General features: G+C 41.2%; 1 protein-coding gene across 1 annotated transcript in view; it reads right to left on the reverse strand.

The window, feature by feature from the left end:
- The window catches only part of lrba (LPS-responsive vesicle trafficking, beach and anchor containing), a 901,160-nt gene that overhangs the window by 619,760 nt on the left and 257,726 nt on the right, over window positions 1–23,674 (reverse strand). The window contains exon 30 of the mRNA XM_078212471.1: window positions 21,576–21,706. Coding sequence (XP_078068597.1) covers window positions 21,576–21,706 — 131 coding nt within the window. The remainder of the gene's footprint in view (window positions 1–21,575; window positions 21,707–23,674) is intronic.

Raw genomic sequence — 23,674 nt, forward strand, 5'->3', positions numbered from 1 at the left:
TGATCGATAATTTAAAAATAATGAATAGACACAGTATATTCTGATGAAAAGTCATCAATCTAGAATGTTAACATCGCTTTACTCTCCATGCCATCTGGTCTACTAACTATTTCTGCCACTTATGGTTTTATTTCAGATTTCCAGTATGCACAGTATCTTGCTTCCACAATCGATCAAATCATTGGCCACATGATCTCAATACTTGTATGCGCACGGCATTTTATAGATATTTTGGTTGACTAAATGGCAAGACAAAAAAATGTAGAATGTGCAAATGCATGGAAACACAACAACATTGCATGGAGCTATCAACAGATCAATATATAGTGCCACAAAATGGTAGGATGCTATTAAAATTAATGTTTATTTTGCACAAGTAAAATCATATATAAACTGCCATGTATTTTGCAAACCATGTCTAGGTAACAACTAAGAGAAAGGAAGGAAAAAGAATAGAGAACAGGGTGTTCTTTGCAATTGTACAATTAGTAGTCAGAGTGTTGTAAGCCAGGAAGAAGTTTAGACACAAATGAGATGTCGAAGAAGCAGCAGCAAGAGAGGGATGCAGCCATCCCCAGGAAACAGTTCAGTCACAGATAAGGGGCTGATAGCAGCAGAAGAGCAGGGGAGAGGGGCAGCCATCCTCAGAAAACAGCTCAGCTAGAGATGAAGTGCTGAAGACAAAAGGCCAGTTTCTTCACCGAAACAAAGACCATTCCCAAGCCCTGGTCACTCAAGCGTACAGAGTGGTAGTCACTGGCTATATTTAGCCAATAGATTTACAGTTGTTGTTTGGGAAATGGGGGTCTAAGCAGAGTTTAAGATTACATGGGAAAAATATACTTTAGGGTTTTTACTCTTTCAGGGACTAAGTGCTTACTGTTAATTTTCTGAAGTACAAGATTTTTTAATGTAGTGTACTATTATCTTTCTTCTACTTTAATAAATACTTTCATTGTTTAATGAAAGAGATGTCGGAGTTCTCACTATTTCCACAAATGTTTCTCGCTAATATCCAAAGAAAACAATACACCAGAGAAAACCAGTGTTTCAGGTTGGAACACATACACAACATTAATGGGGTTTTGTAACAATAGTATACCCAACAGTATCAGGCAGCTCCAATAGAGTGTGCCAAGGCAAAAGGGAATTTGCCGCAAGTTGTGTTCTGGGTTTGGCATTATTCATTTTGCAAGTCACCATTATCAGCAAGGAAGTCAAAGTATTGTTGGCAAATGCCATATAAAAAGCATAAAAAGAGCAAAGTGTGCAGAGGACGCTGAAAGTCTGCAAAAGGATATGGATAATCTAAGTGAGTGGCCAAGGGTCTGGCAGATGGGGTACAATGTGACGTCATCCATTTTGATAGGAATACCAGCAAAATGGACTATTATTTAAATGGTAAAAGATTACAGCATGCTGCTGTGCAGAGGGACCTGGGTGTCCTTGTGCAGGAATTTCAAGGAGTTGGTTTGCAGGTGCAGCAGATAATTAAGAAGACAAATGGAATTTTGTCCTTCATTGCTAGAGGGGAGTTTAAAAACAGCGAGGTTATGTTGCAGCTGTATAAGATGCTGATGAGGCCACACCTGGAGTACTGTGTACAGTTTTGGTCTCCTTACTCGAGAAAGGATATACTGGCACTGGAGGGGGTGCAGAGGAGATTCACTAGGTTGATTCTGGAGTTGAGAGGGTTGGCTTATGAGGAGAGACTGAGTAGACTGGGGCTATACTCATTGGAATTCAGAAGAATGAGGGGAGATCTTATAGAAACATATAAGATTATGAAGGGAATAGATAAGATAGAAGAAGGGAAGTTGTTTCCACTGGCGGGTGAAACTAGAACTAGGGGGCATAGCCTCAAAATAAGGGGATCAGATTTAGGACTGAGTTGAGGAGGAACTTCTTCACACAAAGGGTTGTGAATCTGGAATTCCCTGCCCAGTGAAGCAGTTGAGGCTACCTCATTGAATGTTTTTAAGACAAGGATAATTTTTTGAACAGTAAAGGAATTAAGGGTTATGGTGAGCGGGCGGGTAAGTGGAGCTGAGTCCACAACAAGATCAGCCATGATCTTATTGGATGGCAGAGCAGGCTCGAGGGGCCAGATGGCCTACTCCTGCTCCTAGTTCTTATGTTCTTATGTTCAAACCATGAGGCTGAAACGTGATGTACATTTGCTTGTATTGTGTTCTCCTAAAATTAGTGTCTGTAGTGTTACTGCAAGTAAACCTGCGGCCAGTCAGCAATTCTTTTTGGACAATGCTATCAGAATTGCAATTGTTATTGCGAAATCTTCATTAGTGTGTGATTAATGTCCATAATCCATCAAAGGGTCTCAAAGAGAAAATTAATACGTCTCAATATCTGGAGACACGGGTGACTTCAAGTGACTCAGGATTGAGCAGCAGCACAAAAATAATGTCTAAATATAAAGCAGTGAACCACACATGCTGAAAGTAACCAGAAATAAAATAAAAGGTTTATTTATAAAAATATACTAAATTTAGTAAGCTTTAAAAATGAATTGTACAGTGTCTTTATGAGCATAAGCATCTTCGTGGTACCAGGCTCAATACAAAACTTGATGTTTTCATGCTTGGTTTTGACTCCTTAGATGGAAATGAGACATCCACAGCAAGGCATTTGGTATAATAAATCATTCCAGAAGATTTGTCTCCACCATTTTTGGGATTGTGAGGAGGGATTCAGTTACCCACCTCAGCTGGAAATTCATCAACGTATTCACACTGGAAAAGAGACCATTCACACCACCGATCTGAGTCAGAGAGCCATTGGAAGCTCTGAACTTACCTCTTCAGAAGCTGGAGTGCCCGAAACAGACCTTTGCCAAGCATATCTGTTTTGCGCCGAATCTGGACACGTGAACGCAATGGTAAAGGGGGAAATGCTGATAAAGTTGGGCGGGCACTTCATTAATTCAATTGAAATGCATGCAAATGCATTTAAATCGCCGTTGCGCCCATTTCGGGCACGAATCGGATCACGGCCATTTTTGGGCCTTGGTAAAGTAGGCACCTGCGTGGGCACGGATCGCATTAATGGCCTCACGCCCGACTTCACCACGTTTTTGCGCCTGCCCAATGGTAAGATCGGGCCCATTGTGGCACAATGGTTAGCACTGCTGCATCACAGCGTCAGGGACCCAGGTTTAATTTTGGCATTGGGTGACGGTCTGTGTGGAGTTTGAACATTCTCCCCATGTCTGCATGGGCTTCCTCCAGGTACTCCAGTTTCCTCCCACAATCCAAAAATGTGCAGGTTAGGTGGATTGGTTGTGGTAAATTGCCCCTTAATATCAGGGGGATTAGCAGGGTAAATATGTACGGTTACGGGGATGGGGTCTGGGTGAGATTGTTGTCAGTGCAGGCTCAACGGACTGAATGGCCTCCTTCTGCACTGCAGGAATTTTAGTTCTAATTTAAAAATGCATTATCTTCTAAATCCTGATAAAGCCAGTCTTTTGGAAATTAAAATACAAGCATTTTTGTCACTGGTAATGGCATAGACAAATAATATTGATGACAAGAATTAAATAACCATCATCAATCTTAACCAGTCAAGAGGTAGAATGTTTTTTTGCTGAAATTACATCCCATTAAAAACTTACAAAAAATTTTCAGTGTCTTTTTATGGGGAAACGTCCTTCTGGTTTAGAAAAACTTTTGCAATCATTTGCTATGAAGACCTTAAGAATTCAATACCACATGCAGTGGAAAAGATCAGCTTCTAGATTTTATTCAGTACTGCATGCAATACATTTTTGAGAGAAATATATTACTTAATTTGTGTGCATCTATAGATTAAAACCATACACCAAATTTTGTCTCCAAAGATACTGCTCTCGCAAATGAAATATGTTGATAATTTCAAAAACACATGACAGAGCACATGACTAAAATTGTGCAACCTACTGCAACCTATTAGTTAAAGAAAATAGTCAAGTGGATTACTGCAAAAAAGTAGCGAATGTGACAAAAGATTTAGCAAACGTGACAAAAGACTTGGCTGCATATTTCACTTTTTTGGAATTAGGCTACCATCAGGAATTCAGTAAGAATGAAGTAAACAAATTCTGATACACAACAAGTTGGTTAAAAAACTCTCTCATCATTTAGCAACCCTGACAAATTGAAGACTAAAGCATTCTATGATGCCCATGAACTGGGATACAATCAGATTTCTAAATTGTACAAACCAGAGTACTGTTCATTGGAAACCTTCTATAGGTAGTATCCCAAATCCAGTTGTGCAAAAACCAGACGTCTTTATGATGTGCCATGTATCCATTTTAATTGAATAAAATGAAAACATACCTTGGAAAATTCAGCAAAACGCTGCATTGGCATGGTGTGGTGTTGGACAATTTACCCATTTTGCACATCAGTCTATTCCCACAGTCAAAGCAACCCTGACCTCCGCAGGATTTGACTTTACTTGAACCACCCACAGCCCAAACCGCCTGACCTAAAGTCTGGAAAGATCAGGAATCTGGCAAGCCTCAGTCCCGAAGTTACTGCTTTAAGACACTAACTGTGGGAGAGCAAGTGCAGAGAAGGAAGTCTTCATTTCTTATTGTTTGTTCTACCCTGTAGGAATTGGGCACGGAATGGAGCTAGCTGTTTGGTAAATACCTGGTAAGTGGTTAAAACCTATTCTATTCCCAAGGTTTAAAATAGTATGTAAATTGATGGTAAAGTTAACATGTATAAAAAAGCAATATAATTAAGTGAATAATTTATATTTTTTATTCAATCATGGGATATGGGCATCACTAACTAGGCCAACATTTATTGCCCATCCCTATCTGCTCTTGAGATGAGGGTGAGCTGCTTTCTTCAATCACTGCAGTCCATGTGATGCAGGAACACCAACAGTGCTGTTAGGGAGGAAGTTCAAGGATTTTCAAACAGCAACAGTGCTATATTTCCAAGTCAGAATGGTGAGTGGCTTGGAGGGGAAGTTCAAGGTGGTAATGCTCCTATGTGTCTGCTGCCCTTGTCCTTTTAGATGCTAGTGGTCATAAGTTTGAGAGGTGTTGTCCAAGGAACATTGGTGACTTCCAGCTGTGCATCATGTAGATGGTACAGATTGCTGCCAGTGCATCAGTGGTGGAGGGAGTGGATGTTTCTGGATGGGGTGCCAATCAGGCGAGTTGCTTTGTCCTGGATGGTGTCAAGCTTCTCGAGTGTTGTTGGAGCTGCACTCATCCAGGTACGTGAAGAGTATTTCATCACACTCCTCACGAGTATCTTGCAGATGGTGGACAGGCTTTGGGGGGGTCTGGTGGTGAGTTACTCACTGCAGGATTCCTGGCCTCTGATCTGTTCTTATAGCTACAGTATTTTTATGGCTAGGCCAGTTAAGTTTCTGGTCAATGGCAATCCTCAGTATGCTCAAAGAACAAAGAACAATACAGCACAGGAACAGGCCCTTCGACCCTCCAAGCCTGCGCCGCTCATGTGCCCACTAGACCATTCTTTTGTATTCCTCTATTCCCAGTCTGTTCATGTGGTTATCTAGATAAGTCTTAAATGATCCCAGCGTGTCCGCCTCAATCACCTTGCTTGGCACTGCATTCCAGGCCCCCACCACCCTGTGTAAAATACGTCCCCCTGACATCTGTGTTGAACCTTGCCCCCCTCACCTTGAACCTGTGGCCCCTTGTGTTCGTCACCTCCAACCTGGGAAAAAGCTTCCCACTGTTCACTCTATCTATGCCCTTCATAATTTTATACACCTCTGTTAGGTCACCCCTCATCCTCCGTCTTTCCAGGGAGAACAACCCCACTTTACCCAATCTCTCCTCATAGCTAAGACCCTCCATACCAGGCAACATCCTGGTAAACCTTCTCTGTACTCTCTCCAAAGCCTCCACGTCCTTGTGGTAGTGTGGCGACCAGAACTGGACGCAGTATTCCAAATATGGCCTAACCATCGTTCTATACAGCTGCAACATCATATGCCAACTTTTATATTCTATGCCCCATCCAATAAAGGCAAGCATGCCATATGCCTTCTTCACCACCCTCTCCACCTGTGCTGCCACCTTTAAGGACCTGTGGACTTGTATACCCAGGTCCCTCTGTGTGTCTATACTCCTGATGGTTCTGCCATTTATTGTATAGCTCCCCCTTACATTAGATCTACCGAAATGCATCACTTCGCATTTATCTGGATTAAATTCCATCTGCCATTTCTCCGCCCAATGTTCCAGCCTATCTATACCCTGCTGTATTCTCTGACAATGTTCATCACTATCCGCAACTTCAGCAATCTTTGTGTCGTCCGCAAACTTACTGATCACACCAGCTACATCTTCCTCCAAATCATTTATATATATCACAAACAGCAGAGGTCCCAGTACAGAGCCCTGCGGAACACCACTAGTCACAGACCTCCAACCAGAAAAAGACCCCTCCACTGCTACCCTCTGTCTTCTATGGCTAAGCCAGTTCTCCACCCATCTAGCTAGCTCACCTTTTATCCTGTGAGATTTAGCCTTTTGCACCAGCCTGCCGAGGGACCTTGTCAAACGCTTTACTAAAATCCATATAGACTACATCCACGGCCCTTCCTTCGTCAATCGTTTTTGTCACCTCCTCAAAAAACTCAACCAAATTTGTGAGGCATGACCTCCCTCATACAAAACCATGCTGTCGATCGCTAATGAGATTATTCAGTTCTAAATGCGCATATATCCTATCTCTAAGAATCTTCTCCAACAACTTCCCTACCACAGACGTCAAGCTCACCAACCTATAATTACCGGGTTATCCTTGCTACCCTTCTTAAATAATGGGACCACATTTGCTATCCTCCAATCCTCTGGGAACTCACCTGTGTCCAGCGAAGAGACAAAGATTTCTGTTAGAGGCCCAGCAATTGCACCTCTCACCTCCCTGAGTCTAGGATAGATGCCATCCGGCCCTGGGGATTTGTCTGTCTTAATGTTTCCTAAAAAACCTAACACTTCCGCCCTTGTAATTGAGATTTTTTCTAACGGGTCAACACATCTCTCTGAGACACTACCAGTCAACATGTCCCTCTCCTTTGTGAATACTGAAAGTAGTGGATTTAGCGAGGTAAATGTCATCAAGTGTCATGGGGAGATAGTCATTGCCTGGCCCGTGTGTAGTTATTGTCCAGGGCATGCTGCATTTATACATGGACTGCTTCTTTATCTGGGTCATGACAAATGGTGAACATCAGCAAACATCCCTACTTCTGACCTTGTGTTGGAAAGAAGGTCATTGATGAAGAAGCTGAAGATCGTTTAAAAAATGAAGGATAGCAGTGCAGGTGATATGCAGATGCTGGAAATCTGAAAAAACAGAAAATGCTGGCTACAAAAATTAAGGGATGATTACATGGCTCAAAATTGGTGTGGGAGAAGTGAGTTAGTTTGCAGGAAAAGTGGGTTACAGTTTGCGGGAGGAGTGGGCTACAGTTTGTACGATACTGGCACCAGTATTGGAGAAATTGGGCACTGCACCATTTGGAAGGTCTACACCTGAACGATGCTGGTACCAATGTTCTTACGAACTGCATCACTAGAGAAGTGAAGAGGGTTTTAAACTAAATAGTGTGGTCAAGGGATCAAATGTGGAAAAATATGGCATTTAAGAAAATAGTGGCAAGAGAGCAAAATAGTAATATGTGAAATGAGGGCCAGAAGATGGCAGGAAGAGACAGAGGAAAAACCTAAAAATGCACTAACAGTCAAGATTAGATGTTACAAAGATATCGAAAGGACAAACTAAAGATTCTGTATATGAAAGTGTATAGTATACATAACAAAGTAAACAAATTGATAGCCATGATGGAGACATGCCTGCCAGATAACAAGGATTATGCCCTGAATATTGAGGTATATATGACATTCAAGAAGAACAGGAAGCTAGGTAAGGTGGAGGGGTAGCACTGTTGATCCAGGATGGCATTTGTGCAATAGTTAGAGATGAGCTTGGGGAATAGGATATAGAATCAGTTTGGGCGGAGATGAGGAATAGTGAGAGAAAGTCAGTAGTGAGGGAGGTCTACAGGTCCCTAACAATAACCAGAATGTAGGACAAGGTATATAAGAAGAAACATTGGGTGCTTGTGATGGCAATAAACACAGGTGGCTTTAATCTACATATAAATTGGAATAATCAGATTAGCAGTAGTAGCCTGGCTAAGGAGTTCATAATGCTTTTGATATAATTTCTTAAAGCAGGACATTCTGGCACCAACCAGAGAGCAGGTTACAATAGACTTGGTATTGTGCAATGTGACAGGATCAATTAATTACCTCAGAGTAAAGGCACCCTGAGGTAGCAGCAACCACAATATGATTGAATTTTACATTCAGCTTGAAAGAGAGGAGTGGGTCTAAGATTAGTATTGTAAATTTAAATAAGGGCAACTATGTAGACATGAAAGCTGAGCTAGCTGAAGTAAATTGGAATACTAGACTATAGGATACATCAACAGAGCAGCAGCAGCTGCCATTTAAGGGGATATTTCAGAATACTTAGAATAGGTTTATTCCTACATTAAGCAAAATTTTAAAGGGAGGACCCATCATCCATGATTAACTAAAGTAGTTAGGGATAGCATCAAACTGGAGGAAAAAGCATAAAACTTTGAAGATGACGGACAGGTCAGATAATTGGTCAGAACATAAATAAAGGCAGAGAATGACTAAAAGGTTAATCAGGACATTGAAATTACAGTATTAGAGGAAACTAGCTGAAATGTAAAAATTAATAGCAAGTGTTCTAATAGGCATTTAAAAAGGACAAAAGTGAGCATTGGTCCTTGAGAGAGTGAGAATGAATTAATAGTAGATAACCATGGAATCGCTACAGTTCAGAAGGAGGCTATTCGGCTCATTGAGTCTGCACTGATTCTCTGACAGAACGTCTTAACCAGGCTGACCCCATCCCCGCCACCCCATGTATTTACCCCGCTAATCCCCATAACCTACACGACGTGGAACATTAAGGGGCAATTTAGCATGACCACAACCTAACCTGCATATCTTTGGACTGTGGGAGGAAACTGGAGCACCTGGAGGAAACGCACGGACAGATGGGAGAACGTGCAAACTCCACAGTCACCCAAGGCCGGAACTGAACCCGGGTCCCTGGCACTGTGATGCAGCAGTGCTAACCACCATGCCACCCTAAATGAGAAATGGCTTTTGAAATGAACAAATATTTTGCTTCTGTCTTCACAAAAGAAGATACAAATAAATTGCAGTAATAGTTGTAAATCAGGAGGTGGGAGGGAGGGAGGGACTTGTGAAATTACAATGACTGGGGAAGCAATACTGAGCAAACTGATGGAGCTGCAGGTTGACAAGTATCCAGGCCCAGATTAACTGAATTCAAGGGTCTTAAAGAGGTAGTTAATGAGGTAGCATATGTATTGGTGTGAATTTTTCAAAACTTCCTAGATTCTGGATGGCTCTATTTCACTGGAAATTAGCGAATATAACTCTTTTCAAGAAAGGATGGACTAGAAAACAGCAAACAGTTAGCTTGATGTTTGTCATGGGGAAGGTGTTCAAATCCAAATAATTATAGCTGGGCATATAGAAAAACTCAAGGTAATCAGGAAGCATCAGCATGGTTTTGTGAAAGGAAAATTATGTTTAACCAATTTATTGGAGTTCTTTGAAGGAGCAACATACACTGGATAAAGGGGACGTACTGTACTTGGATTTCCAGAAGGCATCTGACAAGGTTGCACATCGAGAAGTCTCACAACACCAGGTTAAAGTCCAACAGATTTATTTGGCAGCACAAGCTTTTGGAGCACTGCCCCTTCATCAGGTGGCACTCACCTGATGAAGGGGCAGTACTCAAAGCTTGTGCTGCCAAATAAACCTGTTGGACTTTAACCTGGTGTTGTGAGACTTCTTACTGTGCTTAGCCCAGTCCAACACCGGCATCTCCAATCAAGGTTGCACATCAACAGTATTGCGAGAAATAAAAGTTCATGATGTAGGGGGGTCACATATTCGTACGGAAAGAAAACTGGCTGGCTGCCAGAAAACAGAGTAGGATGTCCCACAGGGATAGGGCCTCAACAATTTACAATTCCCATCAATGACATAGATGTGGGGAGCAAAGGCATGGTAGCTAAATTTGTAGACAACACCAAAATGGGAAAAAATGTTGTGAAGACACAAAGAGTTTGCAGATGGATAGACATAAATTAGTGGGCAAAAATCCAGCAGATGGCATATAACATGGGAAAATGTGAAGTTTCTCATTTTGACAGGAAGAATAACTTCGACAGAAAACAACTGAAGCATTTTGAGGTGCTGAGGGATTCAGATGTTCTAGTGAATGAGGCACAAAAAGTTCACGTGCAGGTACAGCAAGTGATTAAAGTGGCTAATGAAATGCTATCCTTTACTACAAGAGGAATTAAGCATGTGACGACACTGCCTTTAAAAAATGTATCTGTCAGGTTTCTTGAGTAGGATCTGTTGCAGCAGTTTGTTTTATAATCGGTGCCATTTTGACTGTAACCAGCAACCTCCCTTGTTACTGCAGCAGCATAATTGATTTTAATTGCTACAATGTTTGTTTTACTCTGGACTAATGCAGTGTTGTTATTTTTGAGTTTTCCCCTGGGGTTTTGCAGAATAAAGCTTGATTGGATTGATTGACAGTAATATCAGACGACTGGGCGGGACTAGGCTCACAGAGAACTCGAGCTTAGATCTGCTTGGAGTTGTGAGACAGTGCTCCCTCTCTTTTCCCCTCTCTGAAGTTGGAGCCTGGAATCTGCCAGGAAATAAGTTTCATTCTCTGATTTCTGTTGTTTTGGGAGTGGATCTTTCCCTGAGATTCTGCTGTATGAGGGTCAGAAGACAGCTAGCTGTCTGTCTGGATCTCTGTCCAGGCGTGTTAAAAGACTGGAAATCTAGCATCCACATTAGCAGATCAGCTTTTAGTGCTAACTGGTTCTGAAGAAGGGATTTGTGTCTGTGGGGATACTGCTAAATTGGAATAGAGACGGACAGCTATTAAAAAGTATACTTTGTCGTGTTTAAGTATTTTAATTGGCAAAAGTTATGCTAATTCTTTTTGTTATATTCTGTCTTCTTAAATAAAGTTTGTTTTGATAAAAGCTTCCTAGTGGGTCAACTGAATCATACCTGGAGCAAAACATCTTATGTCCACCCTAATGCCAAAATCATAAAATGTTAGGGTCTAGGCTAACTTCATAATATACCTTGGGAGTTTCTGGTCTGCTCCCTAACAAATATAAAACGATAATATGCTTCTGTTATACAGAACATTGGTTAGACCACATCTCGAATACCATCTGCAATTTTGGTCTCCTTATTTAAGGAGGGATGTAAATGCTTCAAAGGAGGTTTACTAAATTGACACCTGGAATGAATGGGTTGCCTTATGAGGAAAGGTTGAACAGGCTGAGCTTGTTTCCACTGGACTTTAGAAGAGTGACGGGTGACTTCATTCAAGTATACAAGACCCTGAACAGTCTTGACAAGGTGGATGTGGAAAGGATGTTTTCTCTTGTGGGTGATTCCAGAACTGGAGGGCACTTTTTTAAAATTAAAAGTCACCCTTTTCAGGTAGAGATGAGGAGAATCTTTTTAACTTAGGGTTGTGCATCTTTAGAACACTCTGCCTCAAAAGGCAATGGAAGCGGGGTCATTGAATATTTTCAAGGCAAAGGTAGATATATTCTTGTTAGCAACAGAATCAAAGGTCATAAGAGGAAGATGGAAATGTGGGATTCAGATAGAATGTGCAAATAGACCAGCCATGATCTTATTAAATGGTGGAGCAGGTTTGAATGGCCGAATATCCTACTTCTGCTCCTATTTGTACGTTTCTATGTGTCAAAGAACAAAGAACAATACAGCTCAGGAACAGGCCCTTCGGCCCTCCAAGCCCGCGCCGCTGCCCGGAACAGGATTGAATCCTGAATCCAGGATCCCCGCCCAATTTTCCAGCCTATCTACATACTAATATCCTATCCACCGAGCTGTCCCTCACAGCTACGATGCTTTGTTCATCACAACCTATTAACTCACCCCCACCCCCCCCATTCCAGACCATGTGATCTCCAGGGAGAGGCGAAAACCCAGAGTGAAAACCCCAGGGCCAATATGGGGGAAAAAATCTGGGAAATTCCTCTCCGACCCCCTGAGGCGATCGAAACGAGTCCAGATCATCACACTGGCCCTGATCGGAAAATGCTTCCCAACCCTATTCATTTCCACTTCCACGAACACCATATGAATTCCCTGCCCCCGAGACAGGTTCCCAACTATCCGCAGTCTCGCTCTGTACTGGCACCAGCAAGATGATCATAGAATGAAGCCTTGAAACGAGAAACAAAGAACCATTAGCCCGCGCCGCTCCCTGGTCCAAACTAGACCACTCTTTTGTATCCCTCCATTCCCACTCCGTTCATATAGCTGTCTAGATAAGTCTTAAACGTTCCCAGTGTGTCCGCCTCCACCACCTTGCCCGGCAACACATTCCAGGCCCCCACCACCCTCTGTGTAAAATATGTCCTTCTGATATCTGTGTTAAACCTCCCCCCCTTCACCTTGAACCTATGTCATCAAATTGAGTCACCAATATAAAAGTGACAAATTATTTTCAAAGTTTTCAATCTCTTAAACAAAACTCTCATCTTTTAAAGTCCTGCGGCTTTCCATCCATAACATATATACATAACCTTTACACTGTCGTTCAATACCTTAGCCACTTGCTAAAGTTGATGAATTTGGAATTTAAATGTAACTATATTTAGTAAAGTAAAAATGAGTAATAAACTGGGCATGTGATCTCAATGCACTTATGGGACATACACAAGTAAATTTTATCCTTTTTTTTGGTAAACGATAGGCAAAAAACAGCGTGGGAAATGGGAATTATTTTCTGCTTCCTTGGGTGCTCTTTATTGCTTATTTTGCATATTAGAGAATTGACGCTTGGACTTATTTACAGGGTGGTGTTCACTACATGGCTATTTCTTCACTTTGGCAGTCTCCCATGTTAGTGAACTGTGATGTAACTTCTGGTCAGTACATAAGTAGTGCTTGGTGCAGTAATATTAATACATAACATTTTCTCCCCCTGTAAATTGAACATCATCCAACAAATTCAAACAAATGCAACATGAACAATAAACAATAATCAGTAAGTCAGACAGTCTGGAGGTCATCACCCTCGGAACGTTTGATGGTGCACCTTTGGCGTCATCTTTGCACTGGTTGTAACCTCTCACATTTTTGTCTCTGCAAGATCGTCATTCGTGGTTGGTTTGACCAGCGTCAACGCTGCAACCAGAGGTTGATTCTGTATTTGGTCTGCAGGTGAGGTGTTGCTTTGATCTGTCGGTGTCATGGTTGCAAGAAGATTCAGGTCAGGATCTTGTGCAGTTGAACCCAGATTTTCAGCAGGTTCCATTTCTAGTGAGGGATTCTCCCTGCAAACAGCTGGTCCACATGTTTCCTCCAGATGAGATCATCGCTGGTTTGGATCATATACGAGGCAGGTGTAATCTGTGCAAGGATTGTAGCAGGAACCCATTTCTCTCCTGTGGAGTAAGTGCCAGCCAAAACTCCTTGTCCTTTTGGAAGACACAAATTTTTGCTTTTCTGCAGTTCTCTGTCCTTGTTGTTGTATGGATTATTTTGTTTTAGCAAGTCGAAAGCCGAACGTACTTGTCTCTTCATCATTAATAATGCAAGAGTGGTTTTGGTCGTAGAATGCACAATATTCCTATACATTATTAAGAATTGGTTAAGATGTTTGATCAGCGAACCTTGTTCCCTGGTTGCTCTCAATGTACATTTCATGGTTTGGACAAAACATTCTGCTAGTCCATTGGTAGCAGGATGATTTGGTGTGGGCTTAATACGTTGTATACCATTCTCTTGCAAGAAACTTTCTCTCGTATGAGAGAAATTGGGCTCCATTATCGCTTACGAGTTCAGGGAATCCAAACCGACTAAATATTTTTCCTAACTTCTTAATAGTCTTCTCCGATTAAGTAGATTTCATTATAACAACTTCTGGCCACTTTGAATAAGCATTGACCATTACTAAGAACCTACGTCCTTCAAAAGATTCTGAAAAGTCTACATGAACTCATTGCAAAGCCTCTTCTGGCCATTCCCACTGATGCTGCGGTGCTAAGGGTGGCAGGTTTCTGACCTTGCTACGGGAAGAACACATTCTAGCTCTCTCTTCAATTTCCATGTCCAATCCAGGCCACCAGAAATAACTCCTGGCTATTTCCTGCAATAGCCCTGGGCTAACTTGTTGAACACTCATCTTGCTCTGAGCCCCCAAAGATGACATCCTGACTGTACTGACAGCTCCAATCTGAGGAGTAAGGTTTAAAGTCAGGGGTTAGGATTGAGACTTTGTCTCGTAATACTATGTCAATCACGTCTGAGTATTGGATTGTGGAGAGTGCTTCCTCACTTGGCCAGAGGTGACTGGCATACTGTCTAACCTGTTCAAAATAGGACATACTTCCACTTGAGTAATGTGATGAACTACTAGCTGATAAGCTACCTGGTAGTGGTAATCTTGACAGTCCATCCGTATAATAATCCAGACTTGACTGTCAATACTTGATGGTATAAGTATGTGCAGACAATAGCAGTGCCTATCTCTGCATTCTATTTGCTGCCAGTGACAGAATTCCTGTGAGTGGTCCAAAAATGGTAGATAATGATCTGTCAATCAGTCTGTGATCAGTAAGTTTGCGGACGACACAAAATTGGCAGGACTTGCAGATAGTGAGGAGCATTGTCAGAAGCTACAGAAGGATATAGATAGGCTGGAAATTTGGGCAAAGAAATGGCAGATGGAGTTCAATCCTGATAAATGCGAAGTGATGCATTTTGGTAGAAATAATGTAGGGAGGAGCTATCCGATAAATGGCAGAACCATAAAGGGTGTAGATACGCAGAGGGACCTGGGTGTCCAAGTCCACAGATCCTTGAAGGTGACGTCACAGGTGGAGAAGGTGGTGAAGAAGGCATATGGCATGCTTGCCTTTATAGGACAGGGCATAGAGTATAAAAGTTGGGGTCTGATGTTGCAGATGTATAGAACGTTGGTTCGGCTGCATTTGGAATACTGCGTCCAGTTCTGGTCGCCACACTACCAGAAGGACGTGGAGGCTTTGGAGAGAGTACAGAGGAGGTTTACCAGGATGTTGCCTGGTATGGAGGGGCTTAGTTATGAGGAGAGATTGGGTAAACTGGGGTTGTTCTCCCTGGAAAGACGGAGGATGAGGGGAGACTTAATAGAGGTGTATAAAATTATGAAAGGCATAGATAGGGTGAACGGTGGGAAGCTTTTCCCCAGGTCGGTGGTGACATTCACGAGGGGTCATAGGTTCAAGGTGAAGGGGGGGGAGGTTTAACACAGATATCAGAAGGACATATTTTACACAGAGGGTGGTGGGGGCCTGGAATGCGCTGCCAGGCAAGGTGGTGGAGGCGGACACACTGGGAACGTTTAAGACTTATCTAGATAGCCATATGAATGGAGTGGGAATGGAGGGATACAAAAGGATGGTCTAGTTTGGACCAGGGAGCGGCACGGGCTTGGAGGGCTGAAGGGCCTGTTCCTGTGCTGTATTGTTCTTTGTTCTTCTTGTCAACAGTGTGAACTTGATCGCATACAGGAATTAATTCAATTTCTTTACTCCAAAGATAACCCCTAATGATTCGCTTTCAAATTGCGTGTCATTATTTTCAGTCTTGTTCAATGACTGATATGCAAAAGCAATGGGTCTCTCATCACCTGATAGCATGAAGTGGGATCCCACCACTCCAACCCCACAATGGATGTGTCACATGCTAACTGTAGGGATAGGATAGGATCAAAATGCGTAAGAACTTCAGATCTGAGCAACATTCTTTTGACTTGCATGAAAGATTTTTGCACTGATTCAACCACTACCATTTCTTGTTCTGGCACAAGATGTTATGCAATGATTTTAAAATGGTTGCCAAATTTGAAACAAATGTTTTGTAGTAGTTCAACAATCCAAGGAAGAATGGCAACTATTCAAAGGTGCAGGTGCCTTCACCATCAAAGGAGATTTGTGAAAGCCTGTGGTGTCAATCACATGCCCAAGTACTCAATGGTGGATTGGAAGAACTCACACTTGTCCTTGCAGACTCAGTCCATAGTCTTCTAATCTCTGAAGAGTGACATCCAAATTCCACAGATGTTCCTTGTTCGTTTCTTCCAGTGACTAAGTTGTCTTCCAGACAACACTGAACTCCACTCAGTTTCTGACCCATTGCTCTTTGAAACAATGCAGGAGCAGATGAGATACCAAAAGGCATTCTTTGGTAAGGGAACAAGTCTTTGTGTGTCACTATTGTCATAGTCACTTCTGGTCTACATTCATCTGTAAGTGAGCCTGGCTTAGGTCGATATTGCTAAAATGTCAGCCTCCAGCCAAACCCACAAAGAGGTCATTGATGTGGGCTAATGGGTACTGCTCCACACATAATAGTAGATTTAGGGTGACTTTGAAGTCTCCACAAATCCTTACAGATCCATCCTTCTTGATGACTGGTGCCACTGGCGTGGCCCATTCACCAATGCTGACATGTTCCAAGCCTCACATCTTCACAAGTCATTGTAAGTCAGCCTCCATTTTTGGCCTGATAGCATAGAGTACCATCCTTGCCTTAAAGCATTTTGCTTGGCTTCCTTTTGTAATCTTCAATTTAACTGTGATGTCTTTCATACTCTCCAGTTCTCCATCAAACACAACATGGTGCTTCTTTAGAATTTTTGTGAGGCTTGATTCTTCATTAGTCATCAGGTTGATTTTGGTTCAGTTTAATCAAATATTCTCTCCGATCATGGCTGACCATCAAATTCAATATCCTGATCGATTTAGCTCCAAGTGCTATATCTAATTTCTTCTCGAAATCACACAATGTTTCGGTCTCAACTACTTTGTGGTATTGAATTCCACAGATTCACCACTCTCTGGGTAAAGAAATTTCTCTTCACCTCAGTCCTAAAAGGTTTACCCCTTATCCTAGTTCTGGATACCCCCACCATTGGGAACATTCTTTCTGAATCTACCCTGTTTAATCCTATTAGAGCCTTATATGTTTCAATGAGAATCCCTCTCACTCTTCTAAACTCCAATGAATATAATCCTAACCAATTTACTGTCTCCTCATGACAGACCTACCATCCCAGGAATCAGCCTTGAAAAGTCTTCACTGCACTCTCTCTATAGCAAGGACATCCCTCCTCGGATATGGACACCAAAACTGCACACAGTGCTCCAGGTGTGGCCTCACCAATGCCCTATACAATTGCAGTAAAACATCCCTATTCCTATATTCAAATCCTTTCGCTATAAAGGCCAAAATACAATTTGCCTTCTTTGCTGCCTGCTGTACCTGAGTGCTTACTTCCAGTGACTGATGCACAAGGACACCAAAGTCTCGCTTAATATCCACCTCTCAATTTACACCTATTCAAATAATCTTCCTTCCTACTATTGCTACCAAAGTGGATAACCTCACATTTATCCACATTATACTGCATCTGCTATGCAAATACCCACTCAGCCTGTCCAAATCACGCTGAAGCATCTCTGCATCCTCCTCACAGCTCACCCTTCCATCCAACTTTGTATCATCTGCAAATTTGGAGATAATACATTTAGTTCCTTCTTCCAAATCATTAATACATAATGAGAACAGTTGGGGTCCGAGCACAGATTCCTGTAGTACCCCCTGCATCTGCTGCCCTTATCCTTTCAGTTGGTAGAGGTTACGGGTTTTGAAGATGATATTGAAGGAGTCTTGGTAAGTTGCTGGAGTGTATCTTGCACACGGTACTCATGGTGCCACTGTGCGTCAGCGGTGGAGCAGGTGGATGTTGAAGGTGGTGGATAGGGTTCCAATCCAGAGAGTTGTTTTGTCCTGGATGATGTTGGGCTTCTTGAGTGTTCTTGGAGCTGCACTCAGCCAGGCAAGTGGATGGTATTCCATCCTGACTTGTGCATTGTCGATGGTGGGCAGTCTTTGGGGAGCAAGTTACTACCCACAATATTTATATGCTAGTTCAGTTCAGTTTTTGGTCAATGGTAACTCCCAGGATGTTGAAAGCGAGAGATTAAGAAATGGTAATCAATTTTTGCAATAAACTGAATTTAAAACTTCGAAACAGCCTTCTGGGATGTGAACTCATGTTTTCCTATTACTAGTCCAACAGGTTTATTTGGTAGCAAATAAAAAGCCACTAGTGGCTTTTGCTACCAAATAAACCTGTTGGACTTTAACCTGGTGTTGAGAGACTTCTTACTGTGTTTAGCCCAGTCCAACGCCGGCATCTCCACATCATTCCTGTTACTAGACCAGATCAATTGATCCAATACCATAGTCATAATATCCTGATTCAGAAATAGGGATCTTGAAGAAATTGTTCTTTTTAAGAATTATGATGACCTCTCATGGAACTAGCTAGCACACCATTTAATTCTCTCTCTGTTAAAAATCAAAAAATTCTAAGGAATTAGAGACCAAGTCAAGGTAGAGATAAAGGTCACAAAGATTGCACTCCAAACACTGAGGTCATTAAACTCCAAAAATATTCCTGAACTGATAGCATTCTGGTGTCCTTCGTACCCCAGTGATCTCAAGTCAGAATGATGAATGTGATAGAGGGAGGGGTAGAGAGAGAACTGCCCTGACATCTTGGGTACCTGTCCTGGATCTATTGGACAGAATGCTTTGAACAGGTGATTAATACTGGGTAAGCTGCCAACCCCGAGAAATAAAGTATATTAACAAGTGCTCAGAGACAGGTGGAAATCCTAGCCAGGCTGTCACCTTGTTCAGATGGAAGATGGACCAGGAAAGAGCAAGTAAGATAGTCCCAAACAGTTTTTCTATAATTGGCAGAATGATGCTGTTGTAAGCTATTGAGATCAACACACACTGTGCCAACTGTCCGTTTGTCCTTCGATCACTAAACCACTCAACTATCACAGGTTGTATACCTTTCCTGTCTATTAAGCTAATGCGTCATATCTAAATGTTTTCTTCCTAAATACTTAATAAACTACATTTAAATAACTTACAAACACTCGACTACTTACTTTAGGTAGCTGTGGCTCACAAACCCAAAATCTTATGAGGAGTTATCATTGTACATTCATTATGAAGACCAAGTTCCAGCTTCATATGGAGGACACCCTCCATCATACTGTGTCGCTGCCAGTGTGCTAAATGGGATAGATTAACAGATCTGGCAGCTCAAAATTGAGCATCCATTAGGCGTCATTGGCCAGTAGCAGCATCAGCAGAATTGTATACCACCACAATCTCCAACCGCATTGACAGCTCTATCTCTCTCACAACCATCAAGCCAGAGGACTACTGAAGGGAATTTAAGTACTATTAGCTCCTTAGCTGATAATACTGAACTTGCACAACCTTGGATCCAATCTGGGAATTTTGTGGTCTGCATGAATCAGCTACTCACTGAATAAACTTGCTAAGCCATCAGAGAAATTATTGTTCAAACATCCAGAATGGCTGCACCGGTCTCCCTTGGCAAGCAGACCACAATTTTAAATGCATTACCAGACCAGATTCCACAGAAACCCTTAAGCAACATTTTGACCGGTTTCAAAACAGAATTTTAATAATTAACCCAATGTCTCAAAGAAGGCTTTTGAAGTTGCTTGAAAAACTAGCAAGACAGTGGTGTTATTGACTTTTTAACTGATGCACGAGTATGACACATGGAGTTATTCTAGTTCAGTTTTGAAAGCAGCTAGCATTTGGGAGAGAAACAAAGAAAAAATTATATTTTTCAAGTTCACAAATTATGAATAAAATATTCCATAATAGTGACTGATTAATTTAATGTGTTAAAAGGCAGTGCAGACAAGAAAACAAATAAGTTGCAATTATGAAACTGCAATATAAACATATCAGAGTTAAAGAATGCTCTAACTGACTGGAGCAAAATGAGTAAATCTGGCCAGATGCAGTAGCCCAATCAAACATGTACAACCAAATTGACTTATCTCTTAATCCCTCACTGATAAACTGGCTCCTTTTGAATGACAGTTTAACAGACCTTCATGGAGACTTGAAAGAAAATGCAAATAGATCATCTGTCTAGTATCCTCCTAGAGAAAGTCCATTGTTTATACAAATTCATCAGGGACTAATCTAGTAATGGGTCCACTAGTGTGTGATAGAAACATGGAAAAATTGCTATTTTTTGAGCTTTTTAAAAAGACAGCAATTTGATTATTGGTGTCTGTTTAGTGTCAAAACTATTTTTTTTTAATGGTGCATGGCAATAAGATCATATATATTATATATATAAATAATATACATCATTGACATAAATACAGCTTTTCCATGTTAGGACTATGAACTTTTTTTAAAAATTCTTGAACAACAATGTAACAAAAGAGTCAGTGTATGTATAGTACAAGTTTAAAAATATTTCAAATTGGAATCAGCTGCAATCTATGCAGTTTTTGTACATCAGTCTAAAACAGTATGCCAATTAATTTTATTTGAGGTAATTCAAAGACGTAAAATACCAGCAATTTATAAGTGGGTACCAAAATCAAATGCAATCAACCTTTAATGATCTACCTACATTTTACTGCACAATAAGTATTCACAATATGGTTCAAATTTATCATGATATCAATAAAGATCTTTAACATCAAGGACATATGCCATCAAATCATAAAAGGTTTGCTATTAGCACAGAGAACAAGTTGCAACATAGTATGTTAACAGCTCACATTTTAGGTGGTTGTATTGTGGCAGTGTCAGATAGTTTCAGAAATCACTTTAGCAGGAAATATTAAAGTCTCTATTTTTTCTTTATTTGTTCAAGGGATGTGGGCATCACTGGGCAGGCGAGCATTTATTGCCCATCCCTGATTGTCCTTGAGCTGAGTAGCTTGCTCAATCATATCAGAGGATGATTTACAAGTCAGCCATATTGTTGTGGCTCTGGAGTCACATGTAGGCCAGACCAGGTAAAGATTGCCGATTCCCTTCCCTGAAGCACATAAGTGAACCAAATGTTTTTTGTTTTTAATAACAATCGACAATGGTTTCAAGTCATCATTAATTCCAGATTGTTTTACTCAATTCAGATTTCACCATTTGCCATAGTGGTGGGATTTGAACCTAGGTTCCCAGAGCATTACCCGAGGCCTCTGGATTACTAGCCCAGTGACAATACCACTGCACCACCGTCTCCCCAAGCATAATTTACCAGACATAATCCCAAAGTCCCATTTTATTGGACATTCGGGAACTGCCTGAAAACAATTATGATAGTCTAACAATTCTTTTTCAACCCAGTAAATTAAACACAAATCACTTAAAATGAATATTAGGCAAGTGCTTAATGGCAAGGATGCCTGCTGGAAATAGTTTCCAAATTACATTACAGGTTTCAGCATGAGTCATTAATCTACTTTAAGAACCTGTACTGCAAAAGATGGCAGAAATTTACCTGTAGTTTCAACAGCAGGGTCCTCTCCAGTGTCAGTGGTGGAGACCACACTAACCGCATCTGTAGTGGCAGGAGTAACAGTTTCACTTCCAACAGCAATCCGAGGTTTTTTAGGAGCTACTACAACACTTCTACAAAAAATATAAAGAACAAAACACCACTGGTGATAATATCTCTTACATTTGCAGTGCCAGAAACATAAAACATTCCAATACATTTCACAAAAGAATAAAATAAACATTACTAACAATTTTGTCTACTAAGGTAATGAAAGATAGTACTTAACCACAACAGAGATCTGGAAATATTAGAAACATAGAAACATAGAAACCCTACAGTGCAGAAGGAGGCCATTCGGCCCATCGAGTCTGCACCGACCACAATATGTGGGGCCCTACCCCCACATATTTTACCCGCTAATCCCTCTAACCTACGCATCCCAGGACTCTAAGGGACAATTTTTAACCTGGCCAATCAACCTAACCCGCACATCTTTGGACTGTGGGAGGAAACCGGAGCGCCCGGAGGAAACCCACGCAGACACGAGGAGAATGTGCAAACTCCACACAGACAGTGACCCGAGCCGGGAATCGAACCCGGGACCCTGGAGCTGTGAAGCAGCAGTGCTAACCACTGTGCTACCGTGCCGCCCTTAATAAAATTCCTGAAAAATCTTTATATATAGGGCCATAGCTGAAGTTACCACATTTCTGCTGCTAACTGTCACTTCATTTGTGTCTGTCAAACACAAACAAAAGATATCATTCCAGGAGAGCGCAAGCAAACTGGTCAAGCTTGAAGTCCTATCAAAATGTATTCAAAATGCACATCTCTAAAAAGCAACTGTACAATATTGCAAATAAATAAGGACGCAGAGATGAACATGTGGCTTGAAGATGCATGTCAGCGAAATGGGTTTTGATGCCTGAAACATGGGCAGCAACACTAAGAAAAAGAGCAGACCCGTTGAGACAGTCTTCACCTGAATGATCCTGGAGCCTGTGTCCTGGTGAGATGTATGATTAGATCTAAAGAAAGGGACTTAAAATAAATAATTGGGGGAGGGTTCACATGTGGGGAGATTTTGAAAGTTAAAGAGGATGGACGGGTAACGATAAGGGTAATGGTAATTAAAGTGTGAAAGGAAGGGATAAGAGTGCAACAATAAATATTGTCAGAGTGGGGGGAAAAAATGGCTTGAAACAAACAGAGAAAGGTTCAAGTGAACGAAGATTTATGAATTCAAGAGAAAAATTAATTCAATAGAAATGCATATCAAGATAAACCGAGTAGAAAAGGAAGGGAGAGGGTATTTAATGGTAATTGTGCAGAGAGCAAGGACCATGCAAGGAATTATAATAAAACAATAAAATTGAAGTCATTTTATCTGAATGCACAGAGCATCCAAAATAACATCATAAAGATAATGGTAGCATCAGAGATAAATGGTTAGATCTAATCGCCATCAGATCTCTGTAACCAAAGACATGGGTTACAAGGTGACCAGGGTTGGGAATATTTCAATGCACAAAACATTTCAAAAACATATGCAGGATGTAAAAGGAGGGATAATCCTGATAGTAAAGGATGACCTAAGGATATTAGTGAAAAAGGACGTTGGCTCAGAAAATCGGTAAGTATAATCAGTATGGGTGACGATTAGAAATAGCAAGTGTTAGAAAACACTGAACAGAGTATTTTATAGACTCCCCAACAGTAGTCATACATTGGACAGAGCATTAAACAAGAAATCATTGGCACTTGTAACAAAGATAATGAAATAATTGTGGGTGACTTTAACCTTCATATCAACTGAGCCAATCAAATTGGAAAAGGTGGCCTGGAAGATAAGTTTGTAGAGCGCTTTTGTGACAGTTTCTTGGAGCAATACATTGTGTAATGAGCTAGGGATAAAGTTATTTTAGATCTAGTATTGTGCAATGAGGCAGGGTAATCAGAAATTTAACAGTAAAAGATCCAATGGAAATTGGTGATCGTAATACAACTGAATTCCATATTGAGTTGGAACACCATATATCCCAATAACAAACAAGAATCTTACACAAAGCCAATTTCACAGGTATGAGGAGAGAGCTGGC

Source organism: Mustelus asterias, chromosome 1 (assembly GCF_964213995.1).
Source record: "Mustelus asterias chromosome 1, sMusAst1.hap1.1, whole genome shotgun sequence".
NCBI classification, from domain to species: Eukaryota; Metazoa; Chordata; class Chondrichthyes; order Carcharhiniformes; family Triakidae; genus Mustelus; species Mustelus asterias.